Genomic DNA, 20,120 nt, shown 5'->3' with positions numbered 1-20,120 from the left:
CCGAGATTTCTCATAAAAGCTGCAACGATCTCTTTTCCTTTACTTTGTATATCCAAACTGTAAATTATTCAACAAACAAATAAAAAACAAAATCATTAACACAATTCAAGTAAATAAAATTCCTAGCGAATAATATCTTTAAACTCATATATACTTAAATAAATATGCTTGAAAAATAATATATTCAAACCCCTAGATTCATTTCTTCACGGCCCCAATATCTTTAAACGTTTACTTCGCTATCTCAACGGCACTCTTGATTATGGTCTTCATATCTGGAAGGATACTGTTTTGTCTCTGCATGGCTTCACTGATGCCGACTGGGCTGGAAATCCTGATGACCGGTGTTCTACTGCTGCATACGTCATTTTCTTGGGCCCCAACCCAATTTTCTGAAGCTCAAATTAAGAAGCAATGGTCGCTCGCTCGCTCGTCAGCCGAAGCTGAATATCGCGTCATTACATCTGGTGAGGCCGAACTCACTTGGATCAGCTCTCTACTTCGTGAACTTGGCATCTCACTGCCCTATTCGCATCTCCCATGTTTCTTCTCAAGACCAGCTGGCAGATGCACTCACAAAACCATTTAACTCTGCTGACCTACGTGATTTAACGTTCAAGATTGGTGTTTTCCATGAATCACCATCTTGAGGGGGTATGTTAGCAAATATTTTTGTAGATATTGTTGGAACACGGTCGTTCTTCGGATCGAAAAAAAATGATACTCGTTGCAGCGGAAGTTTAAAATTTTATATGAAACGATTCCATATGGGTATCAAATTCCTACGATTAAAATTGATAACATAAAATTTAAACAATATAAATTTTACCACAAAATCTCGAAGCGAGATTATGGACATCAACAGATTAAACTGCTCTTGTTGTATATCCCAAGAACTGATGAATGAACAATTCTTCAATCAGGTTCACGAACAGAAATTTAATCCCTCTGACAGACTGCACTAGAAAGTCTATCAGAAGTTTCTACGATGAGATAGAACAGATATGATCTGTTAAATCAGTCTGCAAATTCAAAAATTCACAGACTGAATTTTCGAACACTGTAGGGAAGAGGGGCGGCCGAAAACCCTAAGAGAGGAGGCTCTAGGTTTTCGAAAATTTTGTGACCTGTTGTGTCTAATTTCTGCACTGCAATAACTTATTTATAATGTGGGCTGCTAACAGCTTAGGGCCCATTAGTCATAAGTTCAAGCCTGACAAGCAAAGCTCGCATGTTCAGAAATTAATATAAAATTCATCGTGACTCAGATAGATAAACCAATTTCACCAATGTGCACAGAAACCATTTCTGCATCTTTTAAAGTCAAGATAAATTTTCTGAATCCAAATTCAGTGATTTTCAAAAATGTCCATCACTATGTCATTTTAGGAAATCTTACTCCCTCTATTCTTAAATAAGAAGTCCAACTTCTTTATTCACTAAATTTAACTCTTTAAATTTAATTATCTCAACGGAGATTAGAAATCCATTACTTGTGTGACCCTCAATGGTTCAGGGATACAGCTAGCCGTGGGCTCACAACTCCTTGTGACTCGGAACAACAATTTCCGACTTACCCAACGAATCATGGTAAGAGCGCCTAGCAACATCGCCCCATGATTCTCTAGGTATCACTAATAGTGCCTGCAAGAACCAATAGATTTTGGTTAGCGTACAGTACTGTCCTTTCATCCATATATCCCGATCGAATCAACAACCATTGGTAAATCGAGAGTCGTTCGAGATTCGATAACTATGCAATGCATCTTGAAGATCAAATAGTGACATCGCATGTGCTACTAGGAAACCAAGTAACCTAAAACACATCATGTACTCTGGCCAGAGATTCGTCACACTAATATCTCCTCAAATTGCATAGGATATCCACACTCGAAAGTGTGCGGTGTATCCTTGACAACAAAGCATCGACTCCTATATGTGTCGTAAATGTACCCAATCCCGACACCTGATGACCTTAATAGAGTCGGTAAACGAGTCAAAGCACAGTACTAGAATATAGAGTCTCAATGATGTTTCAAGTAATAAGGACTAATGGTGTACAACCAAAACCGCGGACTATATCCACTCGATAAGTGATAACCACTTGGAAAGTCCGAATATGGTAGTTCGATCATTCATCATATGAATATCCATTTGCATGTTTCGAACATCTCTATGTTTCATACCAATGAAACATGGTACTCGGCATCGCAAATGCTAGTCTCAATCTCGAGCGATCCTTATCCTTATTTGTGGACGGCTCAATTGACTAGGAACTGTTTAGAATATACAGTGAACATAAGATGTGTTTCATGACAGTGATCTCTCTATATTCACTATCTCATCTTACTTAAGTATATTCAAGGCCTTTATTAAAATAGCAATAGTATATCATTATATAATAATAAGATAAAGTGAACGCCATTTAAAGAACGTATATTACATTAAACAAAGATTGTTTACAAAAAGAGACTCTCAAAGCCCTTAGCCACAAGTTGGCTAGCGGGGCATCAACTCTTTCAATCTCCCACTTGCCCTAAAGCCAACTAGTCATACTACGTAGTCCCATTGCTTCGCAATGTTTGTCAAATAATGGTCCTGGCAAGGGCTTAGTAAGTGGATCATCGATATTGTCTGCAGAGGTCACTCTCTCGACAGTGATGTCTCCTCTTTCCACGATCTCCCGGATGATGTGGTATTTCCTCAGTACATGTTTGGATCTTTGATGAGACCTTGGTTCCTTTGCCTGAGCAACGGCACCCGTGTAGTCACAGTACACCGGGACTGGACCAACAGCTTCAGGAATAACTCCCAACTCTTGGACGAAATTCCTCATCCAAACGGCCTCTTTAGCAGCAGCTGATGCCGCAATGTATTCTGCCTCAGTGGTGGAATCCGCTGTGGTGTCCTGCTTGGAACTCTTCCAAGAGACAACACCACCATTGAGCATGAACACAAATCCAGAGGTTGACTTCGAGTCATCCACGTCACTTTGGAAGCTAGAGTCGGTATAGCCTTCTAATTTCAGATCTCTTCCTCCATAAACCATGAATACATTCTTAATTCTTCTCAAGTACTTAAGAATATCCTTCACGGCTTTCCAATGCATTTGACCGGGATTGACTTGATATCTGCTCGTGACACTCAGAGCAAATGCCACATCCGGTCTGGTAGATATTATCCCATACATGATACTCCCTATGACTGACACATATGGTATGTGTGTCATTTTCTCTATCTCTTCGTCAGTCTTGGGACACATAGACTTGGATAGAGAGACTTCATGACACATAGGTAGATGTCCTCTCTTGGACTCATCCATTGAAAACCTTTTCAATATAGTGTCGCTGTAGGTAGCTTGAGTAAGTCCTATCATTCTCTTAGATCTATCTCTATAGATCTATATCCCTAGAATATAGGACGCCACACCCAAATCCTTCATCAAGAATCTACCTGACAACCATATCTTTGTTGACTGCAACATCCCTACATCATTCCCAATGAGTAAGATGTCATCAACATAAAGTACTAAGAATGTCACAGCATCCTTAACTACTTTCTTGTACACGCACGGTTCCTCCGGGTTCTTGATGAAATCAAAGTCCTTTATTGTTTCATCAAATTTCTGGTTCCAACTTCTTGATGCCTGTTTGAGACCATAGATCGATCTCTGAAGCTTACATACCTTATGCTCGCTTCCCATGGATGTGAATCCCTTGGGCTGCATCATATAGATCTCTTCCTTAATGTTTCCATTAAGGAATGCAGTCTTCACATACATTTGCCATATCTCATAGTCATACCATGCAGCAATGGCAATAAGGATTCTTATGGACTTGAACATTGCGACTGGTGAAAAAGTTTCATCATAGTCAACACCTTGTCTTTGAGTGTAACCTTTTGCAACCAATCGTGCCTTGTAGGTCAGTACCTTACCATCAGGCCCAAGCTTTTTTTTGTAGATTCATTTACACCCTATTGGAACTATTCCATCGGGAGGATCTACTAAAGACCAAACTTGGTTTGCATCCATCGAGTCTATTTCCGACTGCATAGCTTCAAGCCATAAGTTCGAATCAGCATCAGAAATTGCTTCCTTGAAGTTTCTCGGATCACATCCAATGTCGGGTTCACTTTGATCCCCTTTAAGAAGAAGACCATATCTAATAGGAGGCCTAGAAGTCCTCTCGGATCTTCTAGTAATAGGCGTGTCTTGTGATGATTCTTAAGGTATAGGATCGTTATTTTGTATCTCGGGTTCTTCTCGAATTTTTTCGAGTTCCATCATCTTGCCTTTCTTATCCAATAAGAACTTCTTCTCCAAGAAGGTAGCATTCCTTGAAACAAATACTTTTGTTTCAGTAGGATGATAGAAATAATATCCGATTGAATTCTTCGGATATCCTACAAAATAACATAAGGTGGATCGACTATCCAACTTATCTTCCACTGTCTGCTTCACGTAAGCATGACATCCCCAAATCCTTAAGTACGAATACTTAGGAGCTTTGCCATTCCATAACTCGTATGGTGTTTTGTCCACTGCTTTAGTGTGGACGTTGTTCAACAACAATACCGCTGTTTCAAGAGCGTAGCCCCAAAACGAAGGTGGGAACTCAGTAAAGCTCATCATAGATCGAACCATGTCCAACAAGGTTCGATTGCGACGCTCCGAAACACCATTCAGCTGAGGTGTCATAGGAGGAGTCCACTGAGAGAGAATCCCATTCTCTTTTAGATAATCCAAGAACTCGGTACTTAAGTATTCTCCACCTCGATCTGATCGAAGTGCTTTAATACTCTTACCTAGTTTGTTTTCTACTTCAGCCTTGAATTCTTTGAACTTTTCAAATGATTCAGACTTATATTTCATCAAATATAAGTACCCATACCTAGAATAATCATCAGTAAAGGTAATGAAGTAGGTGTGACCAAATTTTGTACCAATACTAAATGGTCCGCAAACATCTGTATGGATCAAATCCAATAGATTTTGACTACGCTCAGGTTTTCCTTTGAAAGGAGATTTAGTCATTTTTCCTTTCAGGCAGGACTCACAAGTAGGTAGAGAGTTAATATCAGACATATCAAACATGCCCTCTCTTACTAGCTTGTTCATCCTCCTTGAGGAAACATGACCTAGCCTAGCATGCCAAAGGTTTGCCGGGTTTTGATTATCAATTTTCCGTTTATTTGTTGTTACCGGTTTATCAATATAATTAATTGGAACGTCTTTTAATTTTAAGTTATATAGATCGTTTTCAAGTTGTCCACATCCAATTAAACATTCATTCTTGTAAATATTGCAAATCTCATTCACAAAATTGCAAGAAAAATCATCTCTATCAAACATAGAAATAGAAATAATGTTTTTAACCAAATCTGGCACATATAAAACATCTCTCAAAAATAACTTAAAATCATTCTGCAAAATTAAACAAATGTCTCCCACAGCTTTGGCTTCAACTCGAGAACCATTTCCGAGCCTCAGCTGGGTCTCACCCATCCTAAGCTTGCGACTTCTTGTCATCACCTGCAAATCATTGCAAATGTGAGATCCACATCTGGTATCCAATACCCAAGAAATAGTATTAAGTGAAACATTTATTTCAATATAAAACATACCCTTCGCAGTTCGCAACTGCTCGAGATATTCCTTGCAGTTACGTTTCCAATGACCGGGTTTCTTGCAGTGATGGCAAACATCCTTGGATTTTTCCACTTTTGAAGCCTTTGTCTTGTTTTTCTTCTCGGGTCCGGTTTTCTTGGATGGGGCAGAACGTTTCTTACCCTTTGTACTTAGCCCCTTCTTAGCAGAAGAAGAGGAGCCCACCAAGAGAACCGGTTTATCCTTCTTTAAAGTGGCTTCATAAGTTACAAGCATATTGACCATCTCTTCAAGGGAGGCCTCTATCTTGTTCATATTGAAATTCACCACAAAACCATCAAACGATGAAGGAAGAGAGAGAAGTAATAAGTCTACATTGAGTTCATGCTCCAATACCAATTCAAGCGTTACCAACTTTTGAATGAGACAAATCACGCGTACCCCATGATCACGGACTGAAGTCCCTTCACGCATGCGACACGTCATTAACTCTTTTACAGTAGCGAACCTTTCAGCTCTCGATTGAGCCCCAAAAAGTTCCTTGAGTTTTGCGTGAATGTCAGCAGCATTCACGGTATCCTCAAATCGCCTCTGGAGTTCATCAGACATCGAAGCTTGCATATAGCATTTGGTCTTGATATCATGGTCCCACCATTTATCAAGTTTGGCCAACTCTTCCGGACTTATATCAGCTGGTGCTTCCTTCGGAGGAGATTTTTCTAACACGTAGAACATTTTCTCCGAGCTCAAGACAATCTTCAACTTACGGAACCATTCCGTATAGTTTGCGTCAGTCAGTTTGTTTTGTTCGAGAATAGAGAATAGTGGATTGCGCGAATTTATCTTAATAAAATATTGAAAAGAAACAGACAATAATCAGTGATTGTTTAATTAATTTACTAAGACATAAAATAAGGTGAAATTTATTTTATGAATCTCACTCCCACTATTTTAACGATTTCACAACCCTCTAGTGAAAACGAGAAACATTTTCTTTAGTGAGAACAAGGAGTCCAATTGACAAACTATAGTTCCGAATAATATCAGCCAACCATAATTTTCAAAAGGTAGAGCCCAATTGCTTCCAAAGCAACCTCCATGTTTTTACCTCATGTCCAATAAGGGCCCAATAATATGACGCTATTTATTGTGACACGTCAAGATGACCCATCAATATTAAGTTGTGATGGACGGTCGCCATGTGGATCTCCAATAATATGAACCAATCCCATGGGAGTTCCACCCAACTTACAACATGTGTCGATCCAATGTACAACTTTCCGTCGAACGGGCCCCCCCAATAATATGAGTCGGACCGTATCCGCGGGTAGCATCTCATACATTGATCGTTAATGGAAGGTAGAAACATTTAAAAAATATTTAAATGCCCTTTTGTTTATCTTGATATCAATTTTAAATCATATTTAAAATGAGGGATTTTAATTTCGAAAATTTGTCTCATCATTTAAAATTTGTATGCTTGCGGGATTCATACAATTTAGTCTAAACATGCATACAATAATAATATCATATATTATTTTAGGATGATCGATTCCATTACTAATCGACCCGTGGTTGCCAATCACGAGTCTAAGTCCAATCCTAGGTAATATGCAAGTATGCAATGCAATCCTATTACATTGAGCTTCCAATTTACATTTCTTCGGTCTTTATTGTCTGCTGGGCCCACCTTTGTCTTCAAATCTTCATCTCCCACTAAGTCTAAAATTTACAATAAATTTCGATCACAAGCAGGGGATACATATTTAAGGGGTGGGAACGGGCCATAAACCAGACCCACTTTTATTACATATGACAATTCATATTGGGCCATAAACCAGGCCTATTAATAAATCTAACAACAATAATTAAAACCAAATGTAAACAACCTAACATACACCTATAATATTGGTCATGATAATCGATCATCCTTATCCAATAATATTTAATTCAAAAATTAATTTATTGGATATCATGCAATGACAATAAATATAAATAGATAAAATCATATTTCATACATAAAATCTTATCTTATATATAAAATCATATTTTATCTAGTTTATCCATAAAATCATATTTTACATATAAAATCCAATTTTATACATAAAATCATATTTTATTATCAATTGTACCAAAATTATTAATTTTATAAAATCTAATTTAATGGATAAAATTTATAAATTTTCCAAAAATTCAAATTTATCCAAAAATCAATTTTTAAAATTTCGGACTCAAACAATTTGATCCGATGCCTCGTGGACCAATCAAAATCAATTTTCAATCGGACCAAAAACTGAAATTTCAAAAATTTCAAAAAAAAATCAAAAAATTAAAATTTAAAATTTCCGGACTGCCCGGGACAATCCCGGGCAGCCCGGCCTCCACGTGAGACAGGGCTGCCCACGTGGAGGTGGGCAGCCAATCGCTGCCCGATTGCCTTGGAATTTAATTTAAAATTTTCGTTTTATTTTTATGAAAAATCGAGGCTGGTACAATCGAATAAATTTTAATCGTAAAATCCGAGAACAACCTGGCTCTGATACCACTATTGGAACACGGTCGTTCTCCGAATCGAAAAAAAAAATGATACCCGTTGCAGCGGAAGTTTTAAAATTTTATATGGAACGATTCCATATGGGTATCAAATTCCTACGATTAAAATTGATAACATAAAATTTAAACAATATAAATTTTACCTCAAAATCTCGAAGCGAGATTATGGACACCAACAGATTAAACTGCTCTTGTTGTATATCCCAGGAACTGATGAACGAACAATTCTTCAATCAGGTCAACGAACAAAAATTTAATCCCTCTGACAGACTGCACTAGAAAGTCTATCAGAAGTTTCTATGATGAGATAGAACAGATATGATCTGTTAAATCAGTCTGCAAATTCAAAAATTCACAGACTGAATTTTCGAACACTGTAGGGGAGAGGGGCGGCCGAAAACCCTAAGAGAGGAGGCTCTAGGTTTTCGAAAATTTTGTGACCTGTTGTGTCTAATTTCTGCACTGCAATAACTTATTTATAATGTGGGCTGCTAACAGCTTAGGGCCCATTAGTCATAAGTTCAAGCCTGACAAGCAAAGCTCGCATGTTCAGAAATTAATATAAAATTTATCATGACTCAGATTGATAAACCAATTTCACCAATGTGCACAGAAACCATTTCTGCATCTTTTAAAGTCAAGATAAATTTTCTGAATTCAAATTCAGTGATTTCCAAAAATGTCCATCACTATGTCATTTTAGGAAATCTTACTCCCTCTATTCTTAAATAAGAAGTCCCACTTCTTTATTCACTAAATTTAACTCTTTAAATTTAATTATCTCAACGGGGATTAGAAATCCATTACTTGTGTGACCCTCAATGGTTCAGGGATACAGCTAGTCGTAGGCTCACAACTTCTTGTGACTTGGAACAACAATTTCCGACTTACCCAACGAATCATGGTAAGAGCGCCTAGCAACATCGCCCCATGATTCCCTAGGTATCACTGATAGTACCTGCAAGAACCAATAGATTTTGGTTAGCGTACAGTACGGTCCCTTCATCCATATATTCCGATCGAATCAACAACCATTGGTAAATCGAGAGTCGTTCGAGATTCGATAACTATGCAATGCATCTTGAAGATCAAATAGTGACATCGCATGTGCTACTAGGAAACCAAGTAACCTAAAACACATCATGTACTCTGGTCAGAGATTTGTCACACTAATATCTCCTCAGATTACATAGGATATCCACACTCGAAAGTGTGCGGTGAATCCTTGACAACAAAGCATCGACTCCTATATGTGTCGTAACTGTACCCAATCCCGACACTTGATGACCCTAATAGAGTCGGTAAACGAGTCAAAGCACAGTACTAGCATATAGAGTCTCAATGATGTTTCAAGTAATAAGGACTAATGGTGTACAACCAAAACCGCGGACTATATCCACTCGATAAGTGATAACCACTTGGAAAGTGCGAATAGGGTAGTTCGATCATTCATCATATGAATATCCATTTGCATGCTTCAAACATCTCTATGTTTCATACCAATGAAATATGGTACTCGGCATCGCAAATGCTAGTCTCAATCTCGAGCGATCCTTATCCTTATTTGTGGACGACTCAATTGACTAGGAACTGTTTAGAATATACAGTGAACATAAGATGTATTTTATGACAGTGATCTCTCTATATTCACTATCTCATCTTACTTTAGTATATTCAAGGTCTTTATCAAAATAGCAATAGTATATCATTATATAATAATAAGATAAAGTGAACGCCATTTAAAGAACGTATATTACATTAAACAAAGATTGTTTACAAAAAGAGACTCTCAAAGCCCTTAGCCACAAGTTGGCTAGCGGGGCATCAACTCTTTTAGATATTCATAAATTTGTATTTATCTCCTTGTCTTATCTCTTAAGTAGTTTACATGTATATCATAATATAAATAATTAGGACTTTATATTGTGTATATTTTTTATGCTTTCTTAGAAACTTTTTTGTATCTATATATACTCATTGTTTATATCAATAAAAGTTAAGTTACATAAACTTCTATAATATTCATCAAGTAGGTGGACAAAAATATAAATCTTACATGATATATTTTCTAAACGCTAGAACAAAAATGTATAACAATATATAAATAACTTAAATTTATTTGTCTAATTACCCGCTAAATATTACATGATATATTTCCGAATATATGTTTCTACCTCAATTCAATCTTATTTACTTAATTACATCTTATGTAAACCTTAAACTACTAAGTATATATTATTTAAATTTTTTTTTGAAAAATAATACGATAATTCAAAATGGTTGACCCTAGGGGACCCCATTCCATATGAGCCATAGTCTCATTGGCTCAGGCGGGGTTAAATCGAGGGACGTGCACGAGCGATAGGTACCTGAGGGAGGGAGCAACATGACCAACCCCAGAGCATACCCCACAATATTTCAGCAAGAAAATGCTCCACACTAGGATCGAAACGCTGGGGTTAAAAAAAATTTAATTTGGTAACAAATCTCACAATTATAAATTCACATGATCTATGTGGATATGGTGGGTGTGGTATGTGTGTATTTTATATGGAAAAAAAATACGCAGTGTTCGATGGAAAATGGCTGGCTCGAGCAAAAAAGCAAAGAATTCAAATCCGAAATGGGAAAATTTGAAATATGGACTCCATCAATGTTAAATAAAAAAATACCCCGAAATGCATCATAAACACGGGTTCTTAATGTTTTCCCATATTGTCCTTCTCCTTATACTCTTTCTCCCAAGCCTCCACTTTCTTAGTGGCCTCATCCTTCCTCCGAAGAAAGGACTGAAACGATGCCGGATCATAAGGCGGAGCCATCGCGCATGGATTTGAATCGACAAACCCTTTAACCATAGATTGTTCCAAGTATTTCCTCAACAACCCTTTTTGAGGGCAAGCCATGGATTCAGAGCAGATTTCGACGGCTCCTTCTGGCACTGTGGGCTTGTATTTTAACAGCTTAGCATACTGATTCAACACATGGAACATGTAATCGTAGACGTAATCCATTTTCAGGTCTTGTTGGATGAAGCTGCTTCCTACCTTACCAATGTCCATTGCCTGTTTTTTTTTATCAAATCAATATTGTATAAGCCATCAGGCTAGGGAATTAATTACTACACTCTGGCAGAAGGAATTTGCAATTTTAATAATTTCTCTAGACTTCTTAATTTGTATCCTGACCATGGTTTCAAAATCAAAACTGATTTTGGCAGTGTATGCGAGAGTTTATTTTGAGTGCTTCTAAGTTAAATTATAGCATGTGAAGTGTTTAAAAATTATATACAGACGCTTTGAAATACTTAAATAAATTCTTGCAAACGTACACTATAATTTGTTACGTTCTGAAACCAAGTTGGCTCCTGGAATGGAAGGTGAAATTGAAACTGAACTGATTCGATACGATTTGGGTTCTTGAACGTGTGTTGATTCTTGTTCTGATAGTGTCTGAATTGATTTGGACTAATCAAATTTATTACTTTAATGTTTAGTAGTAAAAATCGGAGAAAATTTTCTGTTACAAATTGATGTAACATTGTTTGTTATATCTAATTATTTTTTGATAGATGTCTCTTGCCCCATTACATCAAAGTTTAATTTCTCTCTACACCAAACACATGACAAAAACTGATTGGTATAACGGACAATGTTACACCAATTTGTAACAAATGATTTTTTTTCACAAAAACACACTATATATAATGAAACGATAATTTACATCATCAAACCAGTTAATTTTAGTTATTTAATAATTAATTAGCGCTACTTCCATCGCAATGATATATGCTTAAGTGTTACAATATCTCACATTGAAATACTAAACTAATAAAGAGTTGATTATAAACCCTTGAGGCAACCCATCCAATAGGCAAGCCTTTTGAGATGGACACCTCATGAGTTTATAACCTAACATTTGGTGCTCTTGTTGAGAGTCGGTGTAGCGGAAGGGGCGACCTAGGAAAGGGCTACCACCAAAAAGAAAGGTGAGTGAAAGCCGTCTAGAGTAAGCCGCCACGGACGTCGGCTTCTCAAGGGGTCGGCAATGTTACAATATCTCACATTGAAATACTAAACTAATAAAGAGTTGGTTATAAACCCTTGAGGCAACCCACCCAATAGGCAAGCCTTTTGAGATGGACACCTCATGAGTTTATAACCTAACATTTGTTGCTCTTGTTGAGAGTCGGCGTAGCGGAAGGGGTGACCTAGGAAAGGACTACCACCAAAAAGAAAGGTGAGTGAAAGCCGTCTAGAGTAAGCCGCCGCGGACGTCGGCTTCTCAAGGGGTCGGCAATGTTACAATATCCCACATTGAAATACTAAACTAATAAAGAGTTGGTTATAAACCCTTGAGGCAACCCCACCCAATAGACAAACCTTTTGGAATGAACACCTCATGGGTTTATAACCTAACATTAAGTTTTGTAAAAACGTGCAACCACTTTCAAATGAATTAAATAGGTATACAGTTGGAAATTTGTACGTAAATTTGTTTTTTAAATATTTTCATAATCTATATGAAAATCAAATAAACATATATATATTTGGGATGGAATGCAAGGAGTATAAATAGTATCCATTTTTATATATAAAACGAAATAAAAATGGGGAGAAAATGTACTATGATCCTGTAATTTTGTTACTTTGCGATTTTTGTTATTTGTGTTATTAAATTTCAGTTTTAATCTTGTATTTTTTTTCTTTTGACAACTTTAGTCATTTTTTATTGGAAGTGCTGATGTGACACTAAACATGTCATCGCCATATGTATCAGCACACCACACTGCATTGGTAACATGTCAACGCCAAGTAGAAAAAATAACTAAAATTACTGAAAAAAAGATATCCGATTAAAATTGAAATTTGACGATACAATAATCGTAAAGAATTAAACATATTGGAGCCACAAAACAATTCTTCCTGAACATGGGGGTGAACAATTTAATTTTTCTAGATCAACTAAATTAAATTGTCTATATAAGCCTTTGGATCTTAAATATATAACAAGTTGGGAAAATGATTTTTTGCGTTCATTAACTTGTTTATCTTTGATTTTGGTCTATTAACATTTCAAATTTTAGTTGTGATATGTTAATTTTTAATTTTCAACTATATTTTGGTCTAATGATGATGTGACATCTTGACAAATCAACATTTTTCAAAGTCACATATTCATTTTGGGGAAATTGTATATATCACCTCTGTGAAATATCGGGTTTGGGTATAACTCCATGTGAAATATTTTTGAGCTTATAACTCCCTATGATTTCATTACAGCACACGCATCCCATTCAAAATTTTAGTATGATAACAAATCAAAATGACAAAATTGCCCCTATCTATCTTCCCAAAAAAAGTACGGATCGGGAAAATTGATGTGTGTGTTTTGTTCATCTGGACAAGAGGGTCACAGATCGGGGTTTCTTTGAAAGATTGGTGGTCGGAGTTGGTCAGAAATGAAGGAGAACCAGTCCGCTTCGCAGTCAGTATCTGCGTAAGATTGTTGCTGGAGCCTGACAGATTGAGGGAAGAAAATGAATGGGAAAAGGTCGAGGCTTGTAGGGGAGGTGAAAAGGAGTCTAAATCAAGCAAGGCGACGTCGGAAATATGGCTGGTCGGAGTCGCGATCGGAGAAGATGAAGGTGACGGGTTCAATTGCCGAATTGACTTGATAAGGGTATTTTAGACCGAATTTATAAAAAAAACACTTGCATTTTCGCATCTAACAGCGCGTGAGCCACAAAACACAGCGGGAGGAGTGCGCGTGCTACCGATCCAGAAACACAGGGGGTTTTTAGCTAAAAAAAATTTCACAAGGGGTTATCAGTGAACACGAGATTTCACAAGGGTGATATATGCAATCTTTTCCTTCATTTTTCAATGTCACGTCAATATTTGGACCAAAATAACCGAAAATTTAAATTTAGTCTAAGAAAACCAAACTTTGAAAACTCAAAATTGAAGAAATTAGTATAACAAAAATACTATTTTCCCTATTTAACAAACTAAATTAAACTGTCTATATATGTCTTTGGATCTCAAAATTTAACAATAATTTGTGATTTCAGTCACACTTCCACGTAATTTTGTTTCTTATTTCTAGGAACCAGCTAGAACTGAATCGTAATTTATTTATTTATTTTTATATAAGGATTCTTAATCCATCAAAATTATGTTGACTCACTAATTTTATTTGTTCTGATCACAATTAACACTAACATTAATGTGAAGGAAAAATAACTTTTTTTCAACTAACTTGTCCAATTTCGGGTCTTAATCTGTTAATAAGTTTTCAAATTTTGATTAACTAAATTTTAATTTTCAGCTATTATGGTTTACTTATTAATGTAGTATCAGACACATCATCAATTTATAATGTTATGTTAATGTTTTTCGACTCACATTTTCCAATGTTACATTAGCATTCCAGCAAAATAAAAGTAAACACACACACAAAAAAAAAAAGAGTTATTGCACACCGTAGTTCACATTATAACTAAGGTCATCTCCAACTCATTACGCAATCTTGGTGTAACACTAACTTCAAGATAGAGTAATTCCTACACTAAATACAAAACTCATCTCCAACTTATTCATTCTAAACTCTACACTAAAAAAAATATTCTCAGAATATTCTCTATTATTTTACTCACAACAACTAATTTATTCCACCAAATATTTTTAAACACAATATATAATTAAATATCATTAATATCTAAAATAATAATTTCTATATAAATATTCATTAGAAATATTAACGAATTAAAAATTTAACTAAATATATTTTAAAAATTATTTTAAAATATTTAATTTTATTTATTTTAATATGTGCGTCCTACTAAATATAGTAAGACACCTTTATAATTTTAGCCTTTTTAAAAAATTTTGTGATTTTTTAAAATATATCATAATATTTTTTATGTAAGATTTTAATTAATATTTATATTAAAATATTGTTTTTTTATAATTCAAAACATAAATTTAATTATTTATTACATAAATAAAGTTTTTAACTAATTTATTCCACAAAATATTTATAAACACAATAATTTATACATTTATTATTATTTTATTAATTAATATAATATATTATTATAAAAAAAATAATTAAGTGATGCAATTATCTATAAACACTTTTTTTAAAAAAATTATACATTTATTGAAAATATAATCTGATTATTTAAATTTTAAATCAAAATATTCTAAAATTAACAATTACAACAAATATATTAAATTTAAAGATTTGAAAATTTAAAAAAAAGAAGAAAAAAAATAAGAAAACAACATATACAATCTATTACAAAAAAGAAGAAAATATTTTTTTTTTTTAAAAAGGAAAATCTATGCTATTGCTACAGTGTTGCACCAAATTTATAGCATTCTTCCAACATAGCGCTAAAGGTTAGAGGTTCACCAATTTGGTGTTGGGTTGGAGAAATCGTAAGACCATGTTGGACTACGTTAGTTCAAACTTATAGCGTTCATCTAGAATGTCATCACGCGGTTATTTAATTTTATAGCATCACTAGAGTTCCTGTGAGGCCCACGTCCTCAGTCCCAAATGTCACCCCGGCCCAATACCTTATTAGGTATTTAAAACTCTTTTCTTCCAGCATTGTGATTAAGGTAGATGTAAGAAAAGATAATTAGCTGAAAAACTTTTCTCTATCGTTCTATCGCTCTATTAGTACGATCGTGAAGTCTCACTTGGGAGGATTCCAGCCGAGCTCTCTTGCAGTCAAGTAAACTTCGTCACCAAGTAGAAAATCGTAAGTAGTCGAGTATTTTATTGATATCTTTATGATCTTGATTTTTATGTTATAAACTTATGATCCAGTCTGAGAAGTTAAGCCAGACATTATGATCCAATCTGAAGAGTTAAGCCAGATATTTATGATCCAATCTGGGGAGTTAAGCCAGATACTCATGATCCAGTCTGGGGAGTTAAGCCAGACATTATGATCCAATCTGGGGGAGTTAAGCCAGATAATATGTGTGAAATTTTGAACTCGTAATTATTGTGAATATTTTAAGCAGTATCATTCATATGTATATCTCTTTCAGATGAGGATACAATTGAGGATCAAGAGTCTGCTGAATTTTGGGGTTGGTGAATGATTTGGAGTGCATAGTTGCTGTTTTTATTCTTCTTGTTTAGTTTGAAACATTTCATTTAAATTTCTTAATAATCGTTCTTTTAAATGGTTTGAAATAAGTTAGTTGTTGAAATTATTTGTTAAGGAATTGTAAGACATTCTGTTTTGTTTTGGGAAATAAATCTCGTTTATTTTCAGGCTTAGTGTTCTTTGAAAATTTAGTTAAATTGTACGTATATTACAAGAACACTGTCAATGTTCATGCCATACAACTCGGGGCGTGACAGTTCCTATTTGAAGGAATTCAGCATGATCAAAACCCGAAATGGAGCAAGTTACTGGACCAATTATTTTTTTTCCCTATTATGAATATTTAAACTCGAACAATAAAATAAAGAAAATTACCTCTTTCTGATGAGTATTTCCCCAATCAACAGCAAATTTAATCGACGGGCACATATCGTAGTCTTTAATAGGCCAATAATGTTGTAATGGCATCAAACTTCTTGAGAAGAAATCGTAGTAGTGAGGTTTTACCAATAATGTCATGGACTCGCAAGCCATTATGTATTTCTCACTCACTGACCAGCCTACTCCTTCAACATAAATTTTGTACCTGTGTTAATTAAATAAATATGTAACATCGTAAATTGTTTTAAAATTATATAATTATTATTTTGAGTATATATATCAATAATAATATGAAGCTAGCTAGCTATTCTACCTGTGAGTGCATTGTGTGCTCAAGTCTGAGTGCTTGAAGCCTTGTCTTCCTTCATGTTTCCAATCCTGAGTATTTATTTCCTCATTTTAGCAACTTAACTTAATATATCCGATATATTTTTTAAAAAAGTGAGACGACCTTTTGGAGCTTGTTCGCCCCTACAAGCAGTAGAAGTAATCAAATGACCCATTTTTCGATTTTTGCACTAAATCAAATGACGATGTCATCCCAATTACAAGTACAAAATAGCCATGTTCAAGACAAAATTGATCGATCTTATTCAAACAAGATAAATTTTTCCATTTCAGTTTTATCCTAAATTATTATAATTAAGTAGAATAAATCTACGAAACAAAATATCGCCGCCAAGATTCACTGGTAAAATTAACAGCGACATACATACCTGAGCGTAAACACGAGCATTCCAATCTTGTTCTTGTGAAACATTACATCTGAGCAAATCATTCCTCTTTGGATTAACAGATGGATTTCCCTTCCAGTGAGAATATGGTTCCTTCTCCATCCAGCTTTTCTTCTTACTCCCTTCCGCCAAATCGTTGGATAATGCCTCCCATGGTTTTATATTAATCTCTGGCCTAAATAACGGAAAACATTCTCAGTTAATATATTTATCTACACGAACACGCGTGATCAAGAACGGAACTAGGATTTTTTTAATGAATCTGAAACTTTAATGTTTTAAATATATATGCATATAAATATTTATATATTGTATGTGCGGATACCGCTTTAAATGTATTATATTAATTAGTTCATATCATATCATATCATTCAATGATAATCGATAATTATATATATAAGAGTCAACTATTATGCAGTTAAATTGGTATTATTATATACGTACATCTAACCTATGTTTAACACATTGCCACTCCAAACCTTTTTTTTTCTTTTCTGTTTTTCATGACCTGGCTAGCTTTAACAATTACAAGATAAATCCAATCATAATCTTTAATCTTTTTATGCGGAAACGATTCCACGTGTAATACTATCTCAAAACATCTTGATACTAATTTTTTGAATATGTCGCTGACTCGAATATTAACAATGGAAAACACGTACCATCCCCAGAAAGACCAATCAGGAAATAAGATCTCCACGGAGGAGTCGTCGCCACAGTATCGAAACAAAGCTGGATTGTTATTCAAATCCTTCCTTATACTGGGCCTGTCGGAGCAATCGAACATCAACTCCAAATCAGGCACTCTGCCTGGATACCTCCTCAGCAACTGAAGGATGCCCCATATAGTAAAAGTATCCCTACTCTGAAACGCTTTTCGATACGTTTCGACGTAAACCTTCCCATTCAGTATCACGAGTCGAAAATCGGCCTTTGGACGAGCATTCATCACCATTTCTTTAGTGATCCCCGTCTCCCGCCACACCCACAAGTCTTCGTAAATCCAACGGAAGTGATCCGGGCACGTAGTGGGCGACGAATCGTTGTTGTTTTCGGCTAAGAATGTAGTCGAGGGATAGTAATTAGCCGGACATGTTCGAGATAAGTTGCCTAGTGAACAATTCAATGGGAAATATTGTAAGGTTTTTGGAGTGGAAACTCTGTTTTCAGGAGTTTTAGGACTAATAATACTCTGTCGTGAATTTCCAGCTATCATCTGCAACAGGGGAAGTGATTAAACAACTTTTTGAAAAAACAAAAATTCCCAATTTTTATTATTGGACATAATATATTAATATATATGACTCACATTAAAAGAAGGGTCTACGTAGTCGCGGGAAAAGATGAAGAGGCCGAGAGCAAGAACGAGCAAGAAGACCGCCGTCAGCCAAGTCTTCGTTAGCGGCCGCCGGATCATCGCCTCCATGCCTTTAACCAAGTCCGATTCTTCGCTGCAAAAATATCCCATTTCTAGAAACTTATAATAAATTGTTTCCCTGAAATTCAAACTTGGTTTTGATTTGTTTGTTAATCAATTCATTTGACTATTAGAAACAAAAGTAGCCATCAAGACTAAATGGGAGAGCGACTATATATATGTATATCACCCTTGCATACATTCTCCTTGTTTCTCCATAGACTATGTTAACTTTCGCGTACATGTGAAATTTATTATAAGCATCTAGAATTTAATGTTTTTCAAATTGTGGAAGATAGCGTGTCAAACCTAATCGCGATTAGGAGAATTTTAAAAATAATATTAACTAGTCATTAAAAAAATATAAAAACTTTCATGAAACCATCTCATTGATCAATTTTGTGAAACAGATAATATCTAACCCGACTCAACTCATGAAAAACAATGATTTTTATATCAAAAATATTATTTTCACTGCAAATATAAATCGACACCTCTAAAAAATGAAACAATTGCATGGTAGAAAGTATAAAAATATTTCAAAAGGGTCATATTAAAAAATTATAAGAAAAAATGGATATGAGATATTATACATAATCGGGTTTGATCATAAAAAAAAATTCAAATATATGGATTTTAAATGTATTCAAATGTAATTTTGTTGCTTAGAGATGTAAAATCATATACTTCAAACTCATCTCTTCAATTTTTATATAGTATTTCATGTTAATTATGATGAATTTCAAGTTCACTCAATAATAATGTCATTTGAAATTCATTCTATTTTATATAACTAATGTATAAATAAAAGACTTGATCTATTATTTCATTGTTTCAGTAAAAGTACTATAATTAAAATCTATTGATTTCAAATCCTCCTAAGTGCAAAAATAAAAATTGAGCTAAATTGGCAAAGCTTTTTTTTTTTTAAAAGAAGAAAATTTTTAATTTTTTTTCTAAAATCATATCAACAGAATTAAGTGGTTGAGATATAAGATATGAAATTGAAGGTTGATAAAATTTGATTATAATAACCTTCTTGTCTTGTGTACGTAGAAGTCCTTTTAAGGAACTAATTGATGAGTTAATTGCCAATCACTCTCTAAACTAATTTATAACTTATTTATAAATCCATACATAAATAAAACTTACTTTTAACTCTCTGGAGAGAGAAACTTTTGTTTATGAATACCAATTATACCTTTATCTCTTAAAATTCTTTAAAAAAAAATAAAAAAATGAGAGAATGGATAATAATAAAAACAAAACTAATCCAAATAGTATATATATAAAAAT

The 20,120-nt window shown here is 34.7% G+C and overlaps 1 protein-coding gene across 1 annotated transcript; it reads right to left on the bottom strand.

Annotated features, from left to right (window-relative positions):
* Positions 1–10,378: 10,378 nt before the first annotated feature.
* Positions 10,379–18,942, bottom strand: LOC140863607 (uncharacterized). The gene is made up of 6 exons (XM_073267146.1): positions 18,717–18,942; positions 18,070–18,623; positions 17,390–17,582; positions 16,987–17,051; positions 16,668–16,878; positions 10,379–11,226 (listed from the first exon to the last, which is right to left on the bottom strand). The coding sequence occupies exons 1-6, from the start codon at positions 18,873–18,875 to the stop codon at positions 10,861–10,863; spliced, it is 1,548 nt and encodes a 515-aa protein (XP_073123247.1). The 5' UTR covers positions 18,876–18,942; the 3' UTR covers positions 10,379–10,860.
* Between the last annotated feature and the right edge of the window lie 1,178 nt (positions 18,943–20,120).

This window comes from Henckelia pumila, chromosome 4 (genome assembly GCF_033568475.1).
Source record: "Henckelia pumila isolate YLH828 chromosome 4, ASM3356847v2, whole genome shotgun sequence".
In the NCBI taxonomy this organism is placed as follows: Eukaryota; Viridiplantae; Streptophyta; class Magnoliopsida; order Lamiales; family Gesneriaceae; genus Henckelia; species Henckelia pumila.
Note: the sequence above shows the minus strand (reverse complement) of the source record. Positions and strands in the feature narration are given on the sequence as shown.